The sequence below is a fragment of the Amphiprion ocellaris genome, chromosome 21 (assembly GCF_022539595.1).
Source record: "Amphiprion ocellaris isolate individual 3 ecotype Okinawa chromosome 21, ASM2253959v1, whole genome shotgun sequence".
Classification (NCBI taxonomy): Eukaryota; Metazoa; Chordata; class Actinopteri; family Pomacentridae; genus Amphiprion; species Amphiprion ocellaris.
Window position 1 is genome coordinate 22494146 of NC_072786.1, and position 16665 is coordinate 22510810.

Consider the following 16665-nt stretch of genomic DNA (forward strand, 5'->3'; position numbering starts at 1 on the left):
TCTGAGTGCTTTTCTTGTTGTATTTTTTTGTTCTAAATGGGACCATAATTTCCTAAATGAACAAAATGCTGCAATAAAGGAGACGCTAGTGTTTGACTTCTTTTTGCAACCAGAGGTGTCGCCCCCTGCTGGTTATTAGAAAGAATGCAGGTCACTTCAGCACTGGCTTCGCTCTCAAACCCAGTCTGTGGGTGGTTCCAACCCAGCGGTGCAAAGGACGAAGTCACTGCCTACGCTGGACAGGTAGACAAATTACAGATTTCGTATGGGATATATTGATCACTAAAATTTCACAACCCCATATGCTCACATTTCACTTCACTTTAGTCGTACATTGACAACCAGCTGATATGTGATCAATGAAGCTTTCTGCTTTGCAAGTGTGTTGGACAGTGATACACTAAAAACAGTTTACAGAATCAAAACTTCACAACTGTCTATTTTTGTCAGTCCTTCACTGGTGTCTCCCTCCAAATGAAGCTGGAACTCTGCATTTTTAATTATAATCCAAGTAGACATGTTGACCTGGCATGATGTGGTTGTTTGGGTTAAATGTTAAAGGGTGACATCAGACACACACAAAAAAAATTCTTAGTCAACAGTTGCTTTTGCATGTAGAAGGTCAATAACTAAATGGAATTTGATTAATAATTCCAGAAATAAATTCTATTTTCAGTTCATACATGGCACTTCAATGGCATTTGAAGGCAGATGGGTATTTATAGATTGTTATCATGACAAATAAAATCATGTTTCATGACCACAGGATCTTCAGTATGTCCAGACAGGTGAATTTAGCTGTAAAAGAGTCATTACCTGCACTTGGCAGTCAGCCATGTGCTGCTTCTCAGGAAAACGCTACTCAAACTGTCAGTGCATCGTGATGCAGAGAGATTGTGTTTAAAAGGGCTGAAAGTATTGAATGTCACTGACAATGCCTGTGACCACCTCGAACACACTCACAGGTAATGTACGTTTTCGGATCACACTCAATATCCAAGTGTGGATGTTTAGTTTAGCACTTGCCAACCTTTAACACAACGCGCACACTGAAATCTGTGATGTGCTGCCAGGTTCTGCCGATCATCAGAGTCGTGCTAGCGGGACAAAAACCTTTTTGCAGAGTAAAAGTTGAAACACTCTTGCCTCCAACCTTTTCCGTGTTCCTCCATCCATTTCCTCTCTGTCAGCTCGTTCATTTATAGAGAGACAATCTTATTGCCCTCTCAAGACAGTGGTTGTGCATCATAGCTGACAGCGAGCCTTATTCTCAAGTGTGTGTTTGTGTGTGTGTGTGTGTGTGTGTGTACTAATCACAGCAGTCAGAGATGTGAGCTATTGAGCTGCAATCATGGAAGGAAAACCCCACTGCAGCACTGATACCTCCAGTTTCCTTTCATTCGATCTACACCTTGTTTATTCCCATGATCACTTCAATCAGATTACAGCAACAGTGTGCAAACTCTCACGTAAACACTATAATTACTGTAATTATATTAAACTTCTAATCTGTGTAAACATAACCTTATTAACACAGCTAGACAGCTATTAAGCAATGACACAATAATTAGGTCTTATTTGGGCATATTTCTCGCTTTGAATTTGTGTATGCGGCAAATAATCTCGCAATATAAGTCTAACCAGTTTCTGTTTCCTATTTTAGAGAATTGTTTTTAAAAAAAAACAACTGCAGGCTAACACATATATTTCAGGATGTGGTCAAAGTTATCTTTAACATAAATTAAACTGGTTTCCACTGTCAGGACTCAGACAAAGCTCTTAATCTTAAAAACATCTCCAGCAGCCACATTAATGGGAAACACACCAGGCTGAGATAAACCAGAATTATCCTTTAAAGGCTCTGCAGACCCACACAGATAATCTGATTAGATCTGTAATCAGGTTAAGGTACCAATAAAAATGAAAAGGGGTAAATTGTCTGGCCTCAGACAGACGCAATGAGACTAAAAGGAGAGAAGAATGTCAGTTCAGCTCAGTTTGCACAGAAAAACACTACAGAGGAGCTTTAATCTCCCAGAAGCTTCTAACAGAAGTGTGATGGCCCATGAAGGATGCTTAAATGACTTGTTCTGTTAATTACTACAGCAAGAAATGGCGGAGTTATGTGACAATTGGTGTACGTTTGTCCGTCTGTTTGTCTGTCTGTTCGCAACATTACTCAAAAATGGACTAACAGATTTGGATGAAACTTTCAGAGAAGGTCAGAAATGACACAAGGACCGATTGATTAGATTTTGGCAGTGATGTGGCTTATAGTCTGGGTCCACGGATGTGTTAAAGATTTCTGTATAATTGCAAGATAGTGGGATGGTGTCACTGTAACTATAACAACAAGTGAACACTACATCAGCTGCCTACTGATGATCACATGATTGTGATCCTACTACAAATCCACCACTGTGGACTTACAGGGACTTATCCGTCAGAAATGAAACAAGGAACAATTGATTAAATTGTGGGGATGTTTCCGAGTCCCATCAATTCCTACTACATATTTAGGTCACATGACTCAGTATCCGTACATAATGTACACATGTATAACACACGCCTGTGCTCAGCGCAAAGTCATTTTGTTTGTGGGTACATCTATATTCTGAACACATTCTAAGTTACTGTGAGTTCTGCCATGAATTTTTTCAAGATTTCAGCATTTGGAAATCATACAACTGAGCAGCTTTGGTGGAGTACTGCGCTCTCTGAGTCTTTTCTTGTTTACAAGTGCAACTGAATTGTAATTTCACTAGAATGACAGTTTTTGCAAAAAAATACAACCACACTATCACTCCACCAAAAAGTCAACAATAATTATTCATGGGCTTCACAATTACTCAAATGTCAATCACCATGAGGACTTCCCACAATTCAATGAACTTGATCAACTGCAGCGTTGACTTCAAAAATGCAACACGCTGCTAACAGAAAACAACCAATGTACATAACAGCATTTAGTTTAAACTTGAGTATATCTGACATTAGAACACCTTATTTCACTCTTTTCTAAGTTATTTTTTGTTACACAGATGTCTGAGTAGCTGCAGTAACTGAGCGGAAACGAGAGGCTTCTCTGTGCGCAGCTACCCAGTTAGCATCTACTGTAGGCTGCATATGAGGCGTTTAAGGAACAGTGGTAAATTGCACTGTCTGTCCATTGGCAGATAAGTACAGGGAGGTGTTTTAGGTCAAACTGAACTTATATTTTGCCTCTAGGAGATGCACTGAATTCAGGAGAAGAACCTTTCTTAAAGTCTTATTTAAAATGACTGTTACTGGTCATAATTGTGCATCTCTACCTTCTACTTATAAACACCCGCATTATTTACCGAACACCTAAATGCCTCCTATCAACCAACAAGAAACTGAAAAGAAGGTAGTATTCCAAAAGCCTGTTTAAAACTGCATCTATGAACTCACAAGTAATTTCACTAGTTAAATACATTTTGCATTTGTTTAATGCCAAACTCTCCCTTTGCCTAATGTGTTTTTATTTTCTTACCAATATGCAATTCACAATACAAACAGCATCAATATAAAACCCTCGTTGCACTCGGTTGCATCGATTTTCATAGCAGCGCGGACTGATTGCCTCCCTGCGGTCGAGGTTATGTAAGACAAGCTGTGATGAAGGGGAGCGAAGGAAACGCTGTCGCACTGCATCGATCTGCCACACTGCAATTACACAGAAAATATTCAAAAATCCTTTTTACCTAAATGAGATTTCTGTCCGCTGAAAAAAAAGAAGTGACATTTCAGTAAATGCACATAATGATAACAAATGAGGTTGCTTACTGATTGGTACCAAAACAGCTGTTACACAAGCTTCACTCTCTGCCACATGTTTGCAGAAGCACTGCAGAGCTAGTGCTTGGAAAACAAGATTTTGTGGCCACCATATATAAAGAAGAGTGGACATAAATGTATTACGCTAAAACAGATCTCATGCATAGCGATAAAGAGACAGCGCTAAGTATTGCCTGCAGATGAACAGTCTGCAGCACTGATGCCTGATGAAAAGGGTGTTTGAACTACTCTCCCCTCTGATGCTTTTATGCTTTTCATGTCTTTTATATTTTAACATTTTTTCCACAGTGATGCTTGTTGGTCTCAGTTCTCTGCACATAAAACATGCAGGTGCGTAGAAGAGGGCTGTGAAAAAAGTAAAAGAGCAGAATAAAACAAGCAGTGCTTAAGCAAAATATAAAAAATGTTGTATAAGAATGAGTCAAGAAAGTCAAAGGTTCTGGATGATTTTCTCAGATTAGCTTAAGGCCTCTCTATGAGTTACAGCCTGATTAAAGCTGCAGTTATGTATTTTTTCCTAACATCAAGCTAAAACATACTGAAAAGTACTTCAGAGCTGATGAGGACTTCATAATCCAAAGAGAATTATCTGGAGGTCATCACTAAAATAAAAAGAAAAGCACTCAGGGAGTGAAATACTCCACCAAGGCTGCTCAGTCGTTGTATGATTCCCGATGGATGAAATCTTTAAAAAATTCATGGTCCGCAGCAGTCGGTTAGTAGTAGGATCACAATCATGTGATCATCAGCAGGCAGCTGACGTAGTGTTCACTTGTTGTCATGGTTACAGTGACGCTGTGCCGCTATCTGGCAATGATACAGAAATCTTTAACTAATCTGTGGATCCAGACTATAAGCTGCATCACTGCAAAAATCTAATCACTTAGTCCTTGTGTCATTTCTGACCTTCCCTGAAAATTTCATACAAATCCGTTTGTCAGTTTTTGAGTAATGTTGCTAACAGACAAAACAACACCGATCGTCACATAACTCTGCCGTGTTCCTTGGTGGAGTAACTATTAACTATACTCATCCAATCTGTTCTTATGTCAATATAAATATCTTATTAGCGCAGGTTTAAATCTGAATTCAGTTATTTTTTGGTGACTTTAGGGTAAAACAAGTGAAACGTTTCACTGACATGTAATCTTATTAACTTGATATGGTGAACATGTTAGCAGAGCAACATTAGCGATCACGTTTTGGCCACCCAGCAAATTTAAGTCCAATGTTCACTTGCTTTTTACGTCTGATGGTTCTCGACCAAGTCCTTGGGGAAATATCAGACTCTTGACCTGCTAAATGTCCCATTATCACTGGGGAGGTCATGTACGGTGGCTTTATTAGAGCTTTTTTTTTAAAAAACTGAAAACAGGAACAAGTTCAATAGCATTCATTGTGTATTTAAAAATCCATGTATCTACTCCATAATGACATATAGCTCACATAAATGCTGTAACAGCTTCAGCTCTGGTTCATCTGTGAAGTATTTATTATTGACATATTCACTCAGTTCAACTCACTGAATAGAGCTGCAGCTACTTCACATTTTATGTTTTGGGGCATTGCATTATGCTGATAATGCCACCTGCTGTAAATCTTGAGGTTATCCTGAAATGTTATAACCCATGTGCTACCTTTGACCCTGTAACTATGGAAACAGATCAGTGTTCCATGAACAGATGGCACCTGGAAAAAAAAGGATGGGAAGAAAGAAAAACCTGAAAGTGAGTAGGAGGAAGGCAAAAAGGTGAAGGTGATGGAAATAAGGTGTGAGAAGAAAGAAAGCAATGAAGCGAAAGAAGCAGAAGGCAGATGGTGAGAGAGGAGAGAAATAAGATGGATGAAGGATAGAGGGAGGTGTGGGGGAGGATGAGGGGGCAAAGGTGGGGTCTTTCCTGTTACTGTCTGTCAGAATATTTTGCTTTCAAGATTAAATTGCAGGTACAGTTAGAGCCATCTGGTTAATGTGCTATTGATGGTATAAAACCTGCATTACAAAGCCTGAGATATCAAGTACAAGTACAAATCAAGCCAGTCTTGATTCTCAACTTTCACCTGGTTAATGTGTTGCTATTTTCTGTTCTGTATGTCTAACGAGAACATTTCGATGATTAACCTTAATGCCCCAGACATAATTAATAATTCTAAATGTTTGAACCTGTAATGCAACTTATTCCTCAGGAAAGTCAACAGGGACCATCCTTTCCTTCTCCTGTAACAAACAGTAGTAAACAAACACACCAGTGGCAGCAGCTGGCCATGAAACAGAAATACTCTTAACGGGTTTATTCATGACAACAGGAAACTTAATCAGAAGGGTATTGTAGGTAAACAGCTTAATCTGCGTTAAGGCCTCAGACTGGAGGATTTCCAGCAGGGTATTTGAAGTGATGTAACAGCAGACATGGGGAAGGAATTTAGCTCTGTGAAAGGCTGAATTTGTTTCTCAATTTACCATTTGAATGCCAGAGAAGACCTGACCACATGTGACTTGGATGAGATGATTTCTTCAAGCAGCTATTACCATTATTTTAGCTTCCTAGCGAGCTAAGCAGGAAGCAGAGATTAAAATTTGAAATGGAAACGTCACAAAGCTGAAATAACACATTCTTCCTAACAGATGAAAAGTGAAATTAAGGGGCAAAAAACCCCCCAAAACTATGTATTTGCTTTTTTTAAATACACTGAGTGGTTTCAATGCTACATCCACATTTGGTATGATACAACCAGTAGCTAATGGTAGCTTTTGTTTGAAAACTCTACATAGATTATGCTGTAAAACTGAGTCAAATCACTGCCTTCATGTTGCAGTTACATTTGAACATTTAGAATTATATCATGGTTACAAATGTGTGTCTTCAGTTCCTGATTGTAGTTTGTAACATTGCTGATAGTTTACTAGTTCTCCTTCATGGTATCATTGTTACTGTAACATTTCTGATATGCTGTATGTCTTTATAGCCAGTGGCTGTGAATTAATTTGCCCCTCTTTTCGTTATATAGATAAATATATCACACTTAGTTTGATGTAAACCTGTGACAGGCTTGAAGCTTAAATCTCACTCCTATCTGCAGGTTTAACCTCTTCCAGCTGGGAGGCTCCTGTTCTGGGATCATGGCCATATCTGTAATAAAAACGCAACCAGAGCCATTTTTGAAGGTTGCCACTTGTGCTACTATGAGAAAAATGGATGCAGCATTTGTTCTGCTTCATTTCTGTTTGGTGTAGTTGTGGGTGTCAAATTCAAGTGTCCCTGACTCATTGTTATAAGGCTGTTAAGTAGAAATGTCAATATTTACTTTTAGTTTTTCAAATCTCACTTTGGCCTGGTGATACGGATAAGAAAACTTACTGCATTTCAAATCTCTCAAGTGTCTCTTATCCACAGAGCCCAAGGTTGTTCAGCTGGGCCTTGCAATGCTGCAGCTGTTGTCGACTAAATTCGGGGGATGTTTTGCCAGGTGAAAGTTTTGAAAAATAGTCCAGGGCCTAAACAGTTGAACATCATCCAGTGTTTTAATAGATTATGTCAGAGCTCCTACATGAGGTAAATGTAAGACACCAGTTCAACCTGTAAGTAATAGAACAAGTGTTTTTGTTTTCCGTTTTTTAATCTTAATTCAATTATTTCAAATGCATGCAGTAAATGATGGTTGTACATCACTGATCGATATAGTGGAGCAGTGCTTGTCTCTGTAAGTAGGTCATGAAGGTTTTAACATGAGTCAGTAAGTCTAGCTCTGGGTCTTTGCTGGGAATTGTCTCGTTTCCAAAAGCAACGCTGCAGTTCTTCTGGTAATAATAACAACATAGTAAAAGAGAAACACAAAGCTATGATCTACACTGCGATCTGACACAGTGCAAAATGACCAAACAGTTATGGCTTATCGCTGCATGATCTTGTGCAGTATCTGCTTAATGTCATTCCAAAGAAATAAAATTTACTTACAAATTCATTCCCTAAATCACACGTTAAAAAACGTTTTCGTTTTATAGTAGTGGATGAGCAAACATGTAGCTTCCTGTTTTTTGGTATAGAAGCGGAAGCATTTAAACATACACTACTGTTCAAAAGTTTGGGGTCACTTAGAAATCTCCTTATTTTTGAAAGAAAAGGAGTATTTTTCAATGAAGATAACATTAAATGAATGATAAATCCAGTGCAGACATTGTTAATGTGGTAAATGACTACTGTAGCTGGAAACAGCTGATTTTTAATGGAATATCTCCATAGGGGTACAGAGGAACATTTCCAGCAACCATCACTCCTGTGTTCTAATGCTACATTGTGTTAGCTAATGCTGTTGAAAGGCTCATTGATGATTAGAAAACCCTTGTGCAGTTATGTTAGCACATGAATAAAAGTGTGAGTTTTCATGGAAAACATAAAATTGTCTGGGTGACTCCAAGCCTTTGAACAGTACTGTATATAGTTGATGAACAGATAATCTGCTGAGTTGTTTAATCTGCAGCCACGACTTCCACCTGAAACGCACCACAATGTTTCCAGCACGAGTGCCAAACTTCCAGACCAACTTCTACGCTTATGTAAGCAGCTCTAACCTTGAAGAGGAGGTTAGTAGGGCACCCATGGGTGAACCACAGGCAATCCAGCTTCCCTGTACTGCTGACCATCAAAGCAAGGACGGCACTGATGTAACAGCGACCTTGTACAGTAGCTGTGTGCTTTGTTTGTGTGCGTGGGAGGACGGGTGGGCTTTTCATGTGCACGTTTGTGTTGATGGGTGGGTGGGCAGAAAAATGAGATTAAAAGTGAGAAAAACAGAGGATGAGGTATTATGAATTTTTGGCACATACTGTACATGGTGTTTTATGAATTAGTCATTCAATTTTAACAAATCCCTATGTAAATTATTAACCATTATTAATCAGAAATATGCACCCTGACTGGGCAAAAGCTCCTATTTTCTTACAGTTTTATTACTATTTTATTTATTAAACAATACCAAAAATACAACTGAAAACAATCAGAGTTGGTATTGCTGTTCCTGAACATAAAATAAAAAATAGCTGCATAAAAGTAAAAATGGGGATTCACAAGACACCGATTTTAAAAAAGAAAAAGTGGCAGCAGAGGCCAAAATACTAATACAAGTTAAACAAAACAACTATAAAAAAAAAAAATTCCCATAATGCAACTATATTTGTTACTCTTTTTACTAGGTGTCCCAAAGTGAAATTTCCAGAGGAGCCAGTAGTTTGGTTGCTCTCTCTTATGTCAGACCACTTGAACACACACTTAAATAAACCGCTGACAAAAAAACACGTCAACACACTGTAAAACTTCATATGGTCGGACGTGGAGTCACACTGCAGTACAGGTGTACACGTTGACCTGTGCAGTAAATGATAAATGCTCCAGTGTTGCAAAGCTTTTGGAGAATGAAAAATGAAACATTAAAAACATAGTCATTTGTGGGCCAAATTGAACAAGAAATTTTAAACATAAAATTGGCTGGAGGGTTAGTAATTTTGAGAACCCTGTATTAGTCTCAAGTAAGAATGACATTCAAAGGAATATTTCATAAAGCAGGACTTTGGAAATGTTATAGAGGCACAAAAATGATGATTTTGTACCTTCAACTAGCAGCGTTGCTTGAATAAATTTCTCTACAGCTAAAAAAACAGCAACAACTCATCAGTGTGGTAGAATAAAAGCACTAAACTAACTTCAGGTGAAGCTGGGCTCCATGCAGTTTAACCCAGACCTGGTGGTCTCTAAGGCAATTAATACTGCAAAGGTGCCTCCTAGTGTTCGCTTCTTCCATACACCATACCTCTAGCTTATATGCTTAAAGTATGATAAATAGGGCTTATTTCTTGTCATCTCTCCCCTGCTGACTCATTAATTAGGAGCATAAATACTTGTAGAGCTACAGAAGACAATATGCAACTGAGAGCCTTGCTTTGTGCCACGAAAACTGAGTTTCAATGTGTAAACCTGGTGCGATAACCTTTCAGTTAAGGTTGAAGCATGCAGCTCACTATCACTGGATCACCTGATTATATGGTCTCTGAGAGACACAGGGATGATTCAGGGCTCTCTGTTCTCATCACTTACTCTGATGAACACACAAATGTCCCAAATACACAAAGAGTATTGACTCACAGCTGCATAATCAGGTAGAGGTGGTCGGGACTCTCATAGATGTCCTCCAATGCCACAATGTTCTCGTGCTTGATCCTGCAAAGCAAAGAGAAACCATCAGTTAAGCTGGTTTCAAAGCTGCACCCTCTGTAAAGACACACAACGGCCCCTTAAGAGAACAAAATGGCTTTTAATCCTAATCGCCGCTCTTTAAATGCAGAAATGTTGCTTCTCCATTAAGTTTCTGTCACGATTTCATAATACACAGTATTACCCTGACAGTAGTTTACCCAATGTAGCCTCATAATCCAGACATTAATATGTTTTAACTTCATTTTCAACTATCCGAATAGCCTCACCTCAAGGGCCCTTTAGTGGCTGTTTTGGAGCTATTGATCAGATTACATTATCTTTACATGCGGATGGATATTACCTAGTTGTTACAGAGAACTTCACCATTTTTGTTTTGCACTTGTTTACTGATGAATATCATGTGATGTGATTGAAAGCTCCAGAGCTGCTTTGCTCTCCAGAAAGACAACAATAAACAGTAAATTACCCTGAATTTTGATCGTTTTACAATGTCAAAAATTGCAAAACATTTATTCAAACCTCTGTCTGTTCTCCCATCACATTTTCTGCTCATGTCTGTTGCTTCTCTCCTGATTTCTCCATGGTTACAGCAGCGTGAGGAGGGAGTTTCCATGCTTTTTTGTGCGTGTGTGTGTGCCTTTGTGTGTGCTCATCCCTCATACCTTGCAGAAACACAATTGACTTTGTGTGTGGGTGTGTGGGTTAATCATCTTTTGCATTGTAAACCGAGGTAATTCCCGCTGGACGAACTCAGACACACACACACACACACACACACACACACACACACACACACACACACACACACACACACACACACAGCTGTGCACAGCAGGTGCACAGGTGAGCATCTAACACTTATTATGGAGCGTGTGATCTGTGCGACGGCAGGCAGGCGATGAACCACAGAGCTGCGACATGACTCACACACACATACATATGAGTACAGGTTGAAAAGGGATAATGTGTGTGTATTTAAGCCCTGTCTGGGATAATGAAGGGCTGCCAGAAAACAGCCTGAGTGTAATGGCAGAGGAGAGCCGGGCTGCATTCAGAAAAACCCGCTCATGCATTACAGGTTTCATGCTGCAGTTAGTTGTTCTCATTCATGGATTGCTGCTGCATGTGTTCTCTGTTAGTGCTGTACCCAGCAGGAACACGTGTGGGAATACAATGCATACTAAAACATGTGATATGTGCAAAGTATTTGTACCTTTTTTATTCCTTTACAATACATTAAGCTCAGATAACGTTTGCTCTGACTTCTGTTTAAATGAGGATTTGTCTTTTTTAGGAATTAATAAAGCAAAATTTTCATTTCATATTTGCTGCTTTTCTTGGTTTTACATTACTAAAAACAAGAGAAGCACTCATAGAGTGCAGTACTCCGCTAAGGCTGCTCAGTCGTATCGTTTGATTTGAAGAAATATTTAATAAAGACTGACCTTGCGCTGAGCACAGGCGTGAGTTCTGCATGTGTGTGTTATGTACAGATACTGAAATATATAGACCTAAATATGTGATCAAAATGCACAACTGCAACATCCTTTGTTTGATTCCATCCAGGGGTGTGTTGCCTGTTATACACCTTCTCTCTCTAAGCTTTCCTGTCTGTTGCTACTCTCTCAAATGCCAAATAAAGGCAACACAAGGCTTGGTTAAAGGAGCAGCTGATGATGTTCCCCTACTTTTTTCCCCTTTAATGTCAATAACAATCAGCCACAACTTTAAAACAGGTAAAGTGAATAAAACTGACTGTATCAATTTCAATGGAACCTGCCAAAATGACCAAGTGTAGGGATCTGAGCAATTGTGGCAAGGACCAAATTGTGATGGCTAGATGACTGGGTCAGAGCATCTCCAAGACAGCAGGTTTTGTGGGGTGTTCCCAGTATGCAGTGCATGTAGCTACCGCAAATTCTTCAAGTAAGGACAATTGGTGAACCGCTGACAAACTCACACACACATCAAAAACAAAACCTTTAACTAAGTGAAAAACACACCTCCACCATCCTTCTCCAGAATGCCAAATTTGTCATGATCAGCTTCATAGTCATAGTCAGGCATTTCATGCAGGTTAGGGGCATGCAGCAGTGAGCGTGCAGTTGGTAGCTCCTGGAATAACACAATTTTTTTTCCCCCAAATACCTGGACCAAGTTGTTGGTGTGTCAAATGAGTCACCCGCTGGTCTGATAAGGAAAGTTTCCTCAGCTCTGTACAGTACCCAGCCATGTATACTGAAATGGCCCAGGCTGAAATGTAGATCCCCCCCCAGCGAATCCAGACATGCAGAAGGCAACGTTATCACTTTGCTCGTTCACCTGAAACTAGTTGTGGATCTTAACAGCCTGGGCCATTGTGGCACCACTAAAGTTGGGACTGACAGTACACTGGTAGTTTTATGTTAATGCCACTAGTTTTGCTTTTTTCAGCTTTGTGATTTGGCATGCTAGATAGCTCAAAATGCAAAATGAGCCTCAGCTGCCGTTGCTTTGGAAAAGAATCAAGTCAAAGGCGTGAATCAAAGTGGCAGCTGTGAACTACATATGTCGCCTCAGCGGTTCCAGAATCCAAAACTGTTTGCATACAGGCTGGGATACTCCCTAGAAATGTTGTAGCAGGGTAAAAGAGCATAAAATGTTCACAATCAAGATGATGCTGCTGGCCTTCATCTCATATAATAAAAGTAGGACTGTTTGTGTTTGAAACCAAATTTACAATTCTTTCCCCCATCTGCAGCTAGCAAAATCTCTGAAATCTTCAGCTGCTTTTTTTTTTTTTTTTTTTCTGGCATAACAGCAACATCGTGTTGTGTTGTATCATGAAGTGATCCGGCAGATTTCCCTCCAAAGCCGACCTGGTGTCCCGCACTGGTAGAGACTGCCAGTCCGCTCAGCGATGCTCTCAGTCGTTTACAGTAATGACACTCATTTGTCTGAATGAATGTCTGCGTCTCTCCCTCATTACTGGAGGCAATTCTCATTTTCCCTAATGTTACACTGTATGGCCAAATTAGAAAACTTATTGTATTTGATAGAACAATACATTTGTGTTGTCACAGCGTACTAAGCCCAGCAGTTTGACATTTCAATCTAACTGTGTGGTTACATGCTCGTGTGTAAGAGAATCCTTTTAATTATTTTGAAACTTTACTGCGCATTTTACTCCTCTTGCATGTTAACAAGCAGCCTGATACATCTTAACATGGCAGCTTATCCATTCTAATAATATCTGCTCACCTGCAGCACACATGCTGGAAAAGTTTTGATTGCTTCCAGCAAACACAGCATGCAGCATTATTGTACTAACAGTTTGACACACCAACAAATGATTCTTAAACATATATGCCATGTACAGGCTGTTTCTTCTGGGAATGAAGGTGCTGTTTCTGGGGGCTTGTATATTCTAAATAAAGCAGAAATCTCCAATCCTCCAGAGTTAATCCACACTCAAAAGAGTAACACTTAGTGGCAGCATATGACGTGTCAAAACACCAGTTCCTCTCATATCCATATGGCTTTCTATGTCAACACACTGATGAAGAAAATCGCACACCTTTTGCTACAGATACCTTCCAGTGTCACGTGTTACTCCTTCATTCCATTTCCCACTGTAACCCACAATTTTTTTTCATCTTTTGTTGTTTGTTACTGCCTATCAGACCACCTCTTTCCTTTTGTTGTCGCACCTTTGTTATTTGTAACTGTTTGCCAGACCTCTCATCTCTTACCCTTTGTTGGTCTGCCAGAACACTTGTTACAACTACTTGTGGTCTTTGCTGTATTATCCTCTGTCACTGATTGGCAATAATACACAAATGAACCACTATTCCCCCTTGTATTTACATGCAGCCCCCTCCCTACCCTCTGACCCACTCTCTGACCGTCCCTATAGACATCTGAACTCTGCAAATGTTCTGGGTCGGCTTCACAGACCTTCACAGACTCATTCTCTGTGTTGGTGAAAATACCGATAAACACTAAACTACAGCAAACTTCAAAGGACTAAGAGTGAAATTTCTTCAACAATACACACTGGTGACATCATATACACATGAACACTGCTTGATATGAGTTACTGCATTCAGACATGCAGCTTTCCCTTTTTCATCCGCTTCAGAAAAGCTGTAATTACACATGACATTTGTGCCTCCTATTGGCGCATTCTACAGCTATACTTTGACTTCTTCTGTCTTTATGATGCCTCCAGGATGTGAAAATGATGAAACACAATGAAACTGGTGTATACTGTCTTTAAGTGTTTAGAGCAGCAAATGGAAAAAAAAAATGAGCAGCTCGTTGTCCAGTGAAGACCCACGTTATTAAAATCCATAACTAATGTCAGAACTGCACTAGAAAAAGGCATCTAGCAAGCATTATTGCCTTCTCCACTCAGAAATGCAACCACAAAATGTAAAAATTGTGTTTGCTGAGTAGAAAACATTTCTGGTACAATAAAGACGTATGAAACCACACACCAACAAGCAACACAGCGCACCAAACAGTACTCCCAGCCTGATTCCTGTTATTATTGTGCAGCTGTTCTGTGCTCAGACAGACCGACTGTGTATCTTTATGTATGTGTTCATATGTGTGGTAGGTGGGCTGTGGATCGTGACCTGGGGGTGGGGGTTGATGGGGGGGTGCCATGCGTTGAAGAGGAGATGCACAGTTGCCCCGGTAACCGGGAATTAGCAGGCTTATGCGTGTGTGTTTGTGCCACAGCACTCACTTCCTCAGCACGGCGATCTCGTTCTCGATGCTGCTCTCCTTTCCCTTCAGAGCCTTCTTGGGGATGCACTTCACTGCAAACATCCGGCCGGTCAGCTTCTCCTGGGCCAGGACCACCTCTGAAAACGCCCCTCTGTGAACACATGATGAAGTCACATGATTGACTGGCAACTTGATGGATAATGTAAACTTGGAAACCCCGGCGTCCAATGGTTTTTGCATTAAGTTTTTGCCGTACAGAGCTGAGAAACAAACTTTGTACCCGGCACTGTCAAGCCTACAAAACAAAACAATCTGAAAAAGAGAAACTAATCCGTAAAGCTTAAATAAAAACAGCATGATAAAGACAGACAGATTAGAAAATACTCATATATTTGAGGGAATAGAGAAATCAGAGATCCTTGTCAGAAATATGCTGTGGAAGCTTGCGCTTCCATTTCACAACATATTTGTTGTGTGACACATTCAGCACATACATCAAGTCTGCAGTTTATCAAGTCAAGTCAGGCCACTGTTTTTTTAAGTGCTTTCCAGAAAAAAAAGATTATGATTGACGTTGTTTAATGTTTATATATGGGGGCTAAGAGTCTTTAGTGTTGACAGATTAAACTCCTACAATTAAAAAAAAGATTAGCTACTGCAATGACTGTCACTCTTAAATGCTTTCAACACAACTCATTCATGTGAGGACACAACTGCTTTGCATCTTGTCAGTGCAACTCATGCACTGAGATGTATTCCTCACAGAGGCACGTATTCAGTGACATTCTATGTCTGTCTGTATGCAAAAACTGCCAAGTACGTATTTTCATAACTTTCATTAAAACTGCAGAACAGCACGTCAGGGGAATGTGTGCTTCGAGTGCCTATCTAGTTACTTTAAAAGGCAACATCACGGACCCACACTTGTCATTATTGATCAACATACGACTGCAGAAAACTGTATTTAGTTGCATTCTGATTGCAAATTAGTTACAAGCAACCAAATGTCAGCATGCAGTCTGATTGCAACAAATCAATGTTGTGACTAATTTAAGTAACAATAATTGTACAGAACAATATCAGTTCCACTTAAAAAAGAGTTAATCACAAATTATTTGTAACTGCTCAGGAACAAGATTTCAGGATTTGAAGGTACACTTTAACTCTATATCATTTGCACCATTGGCAGCAATGCAAACACAAACAATGAAACACTCCCTTATTCAATTTTAGATAAAGGAAGAGTCAGTCTCTGTAAAGTTCACATTTAACACTATGTGATTTCACTTATTTTGCCTTAAAATCCCATTTGCAACAGGTACAGTGTGTATCTGACAATCTTAATGTGCAGAAAATTACACCGCAATGGAAATGTGATTGGATCTGCCAAGCGTAACATTAAAACATTAGCAATTTTATTATTTATTCACTTAGAACAACCGTGACGACTGTAAATCATTGCAAATTTTTGCTTCTCGCATCATAAAAACTGATGAGCCTCAATCACAATTACGACATCAGTATTAGGCAAAATAATTGGAAGTTTAAATTCAGCTATTGCTTTCAGTCTTGAATAAGTGTGTGTTTGTGTGTGTGCGTGTGCTTCATGAAGACAAGCAGGGTGATGAATGAAGATGAGCCTATTGTGAGCTAATATGCCTGAACCGAGTTGTGACTCCTGTGTCGATATGCTTTCAGCTTCACCCGTCTATTAGAATAAACACGTCTCTATCCTTATCTCTGCTCTCCTCTGTTTGTTTTCCTTCTGTCCTCTCTTCCTGTCCATCATGCAGACAACCTGCACAAATCCAGACTTTATAAAACCAGTTAAATGTACAATACTATTACATTTCAGACCACAAACCTCTAAAGGCTCTTAAGGCCTAACGCCTTGCTTTGTATCTGAACATTTAGTCCAGTATAGGCC

At 39.6% G+C, this 16665-nt stretch overlaps 1 protein-coding gene across 1 annotated transcript in view; it reads right to left on the bottom strand.

Annotated features, from left to right (window-relative positions):
• Positions 1-16665, bottom strand: part of camk1da (calcium/calmodulin-dependent protein kinase 1Da) — an 82175-nt gene that overhangs the window by 27835 nt on the left and 37675 nt on the right. Inside the window, exons 2-3 of the mRNA XM_023299756.3 lie at positions 14758-14889; positions 9954-10028 (exon numbers count right to left, since the gene is read on the bottom strand). Of these exons, the coding sequence (XP_023155524.1) occupies positions 9954-10028; positions 14758-14889 (207 nt within the window). The remainder of the gene's footprint in view (positions 1-9953; positions 10029-14757; positions 14890-16665) is intronic.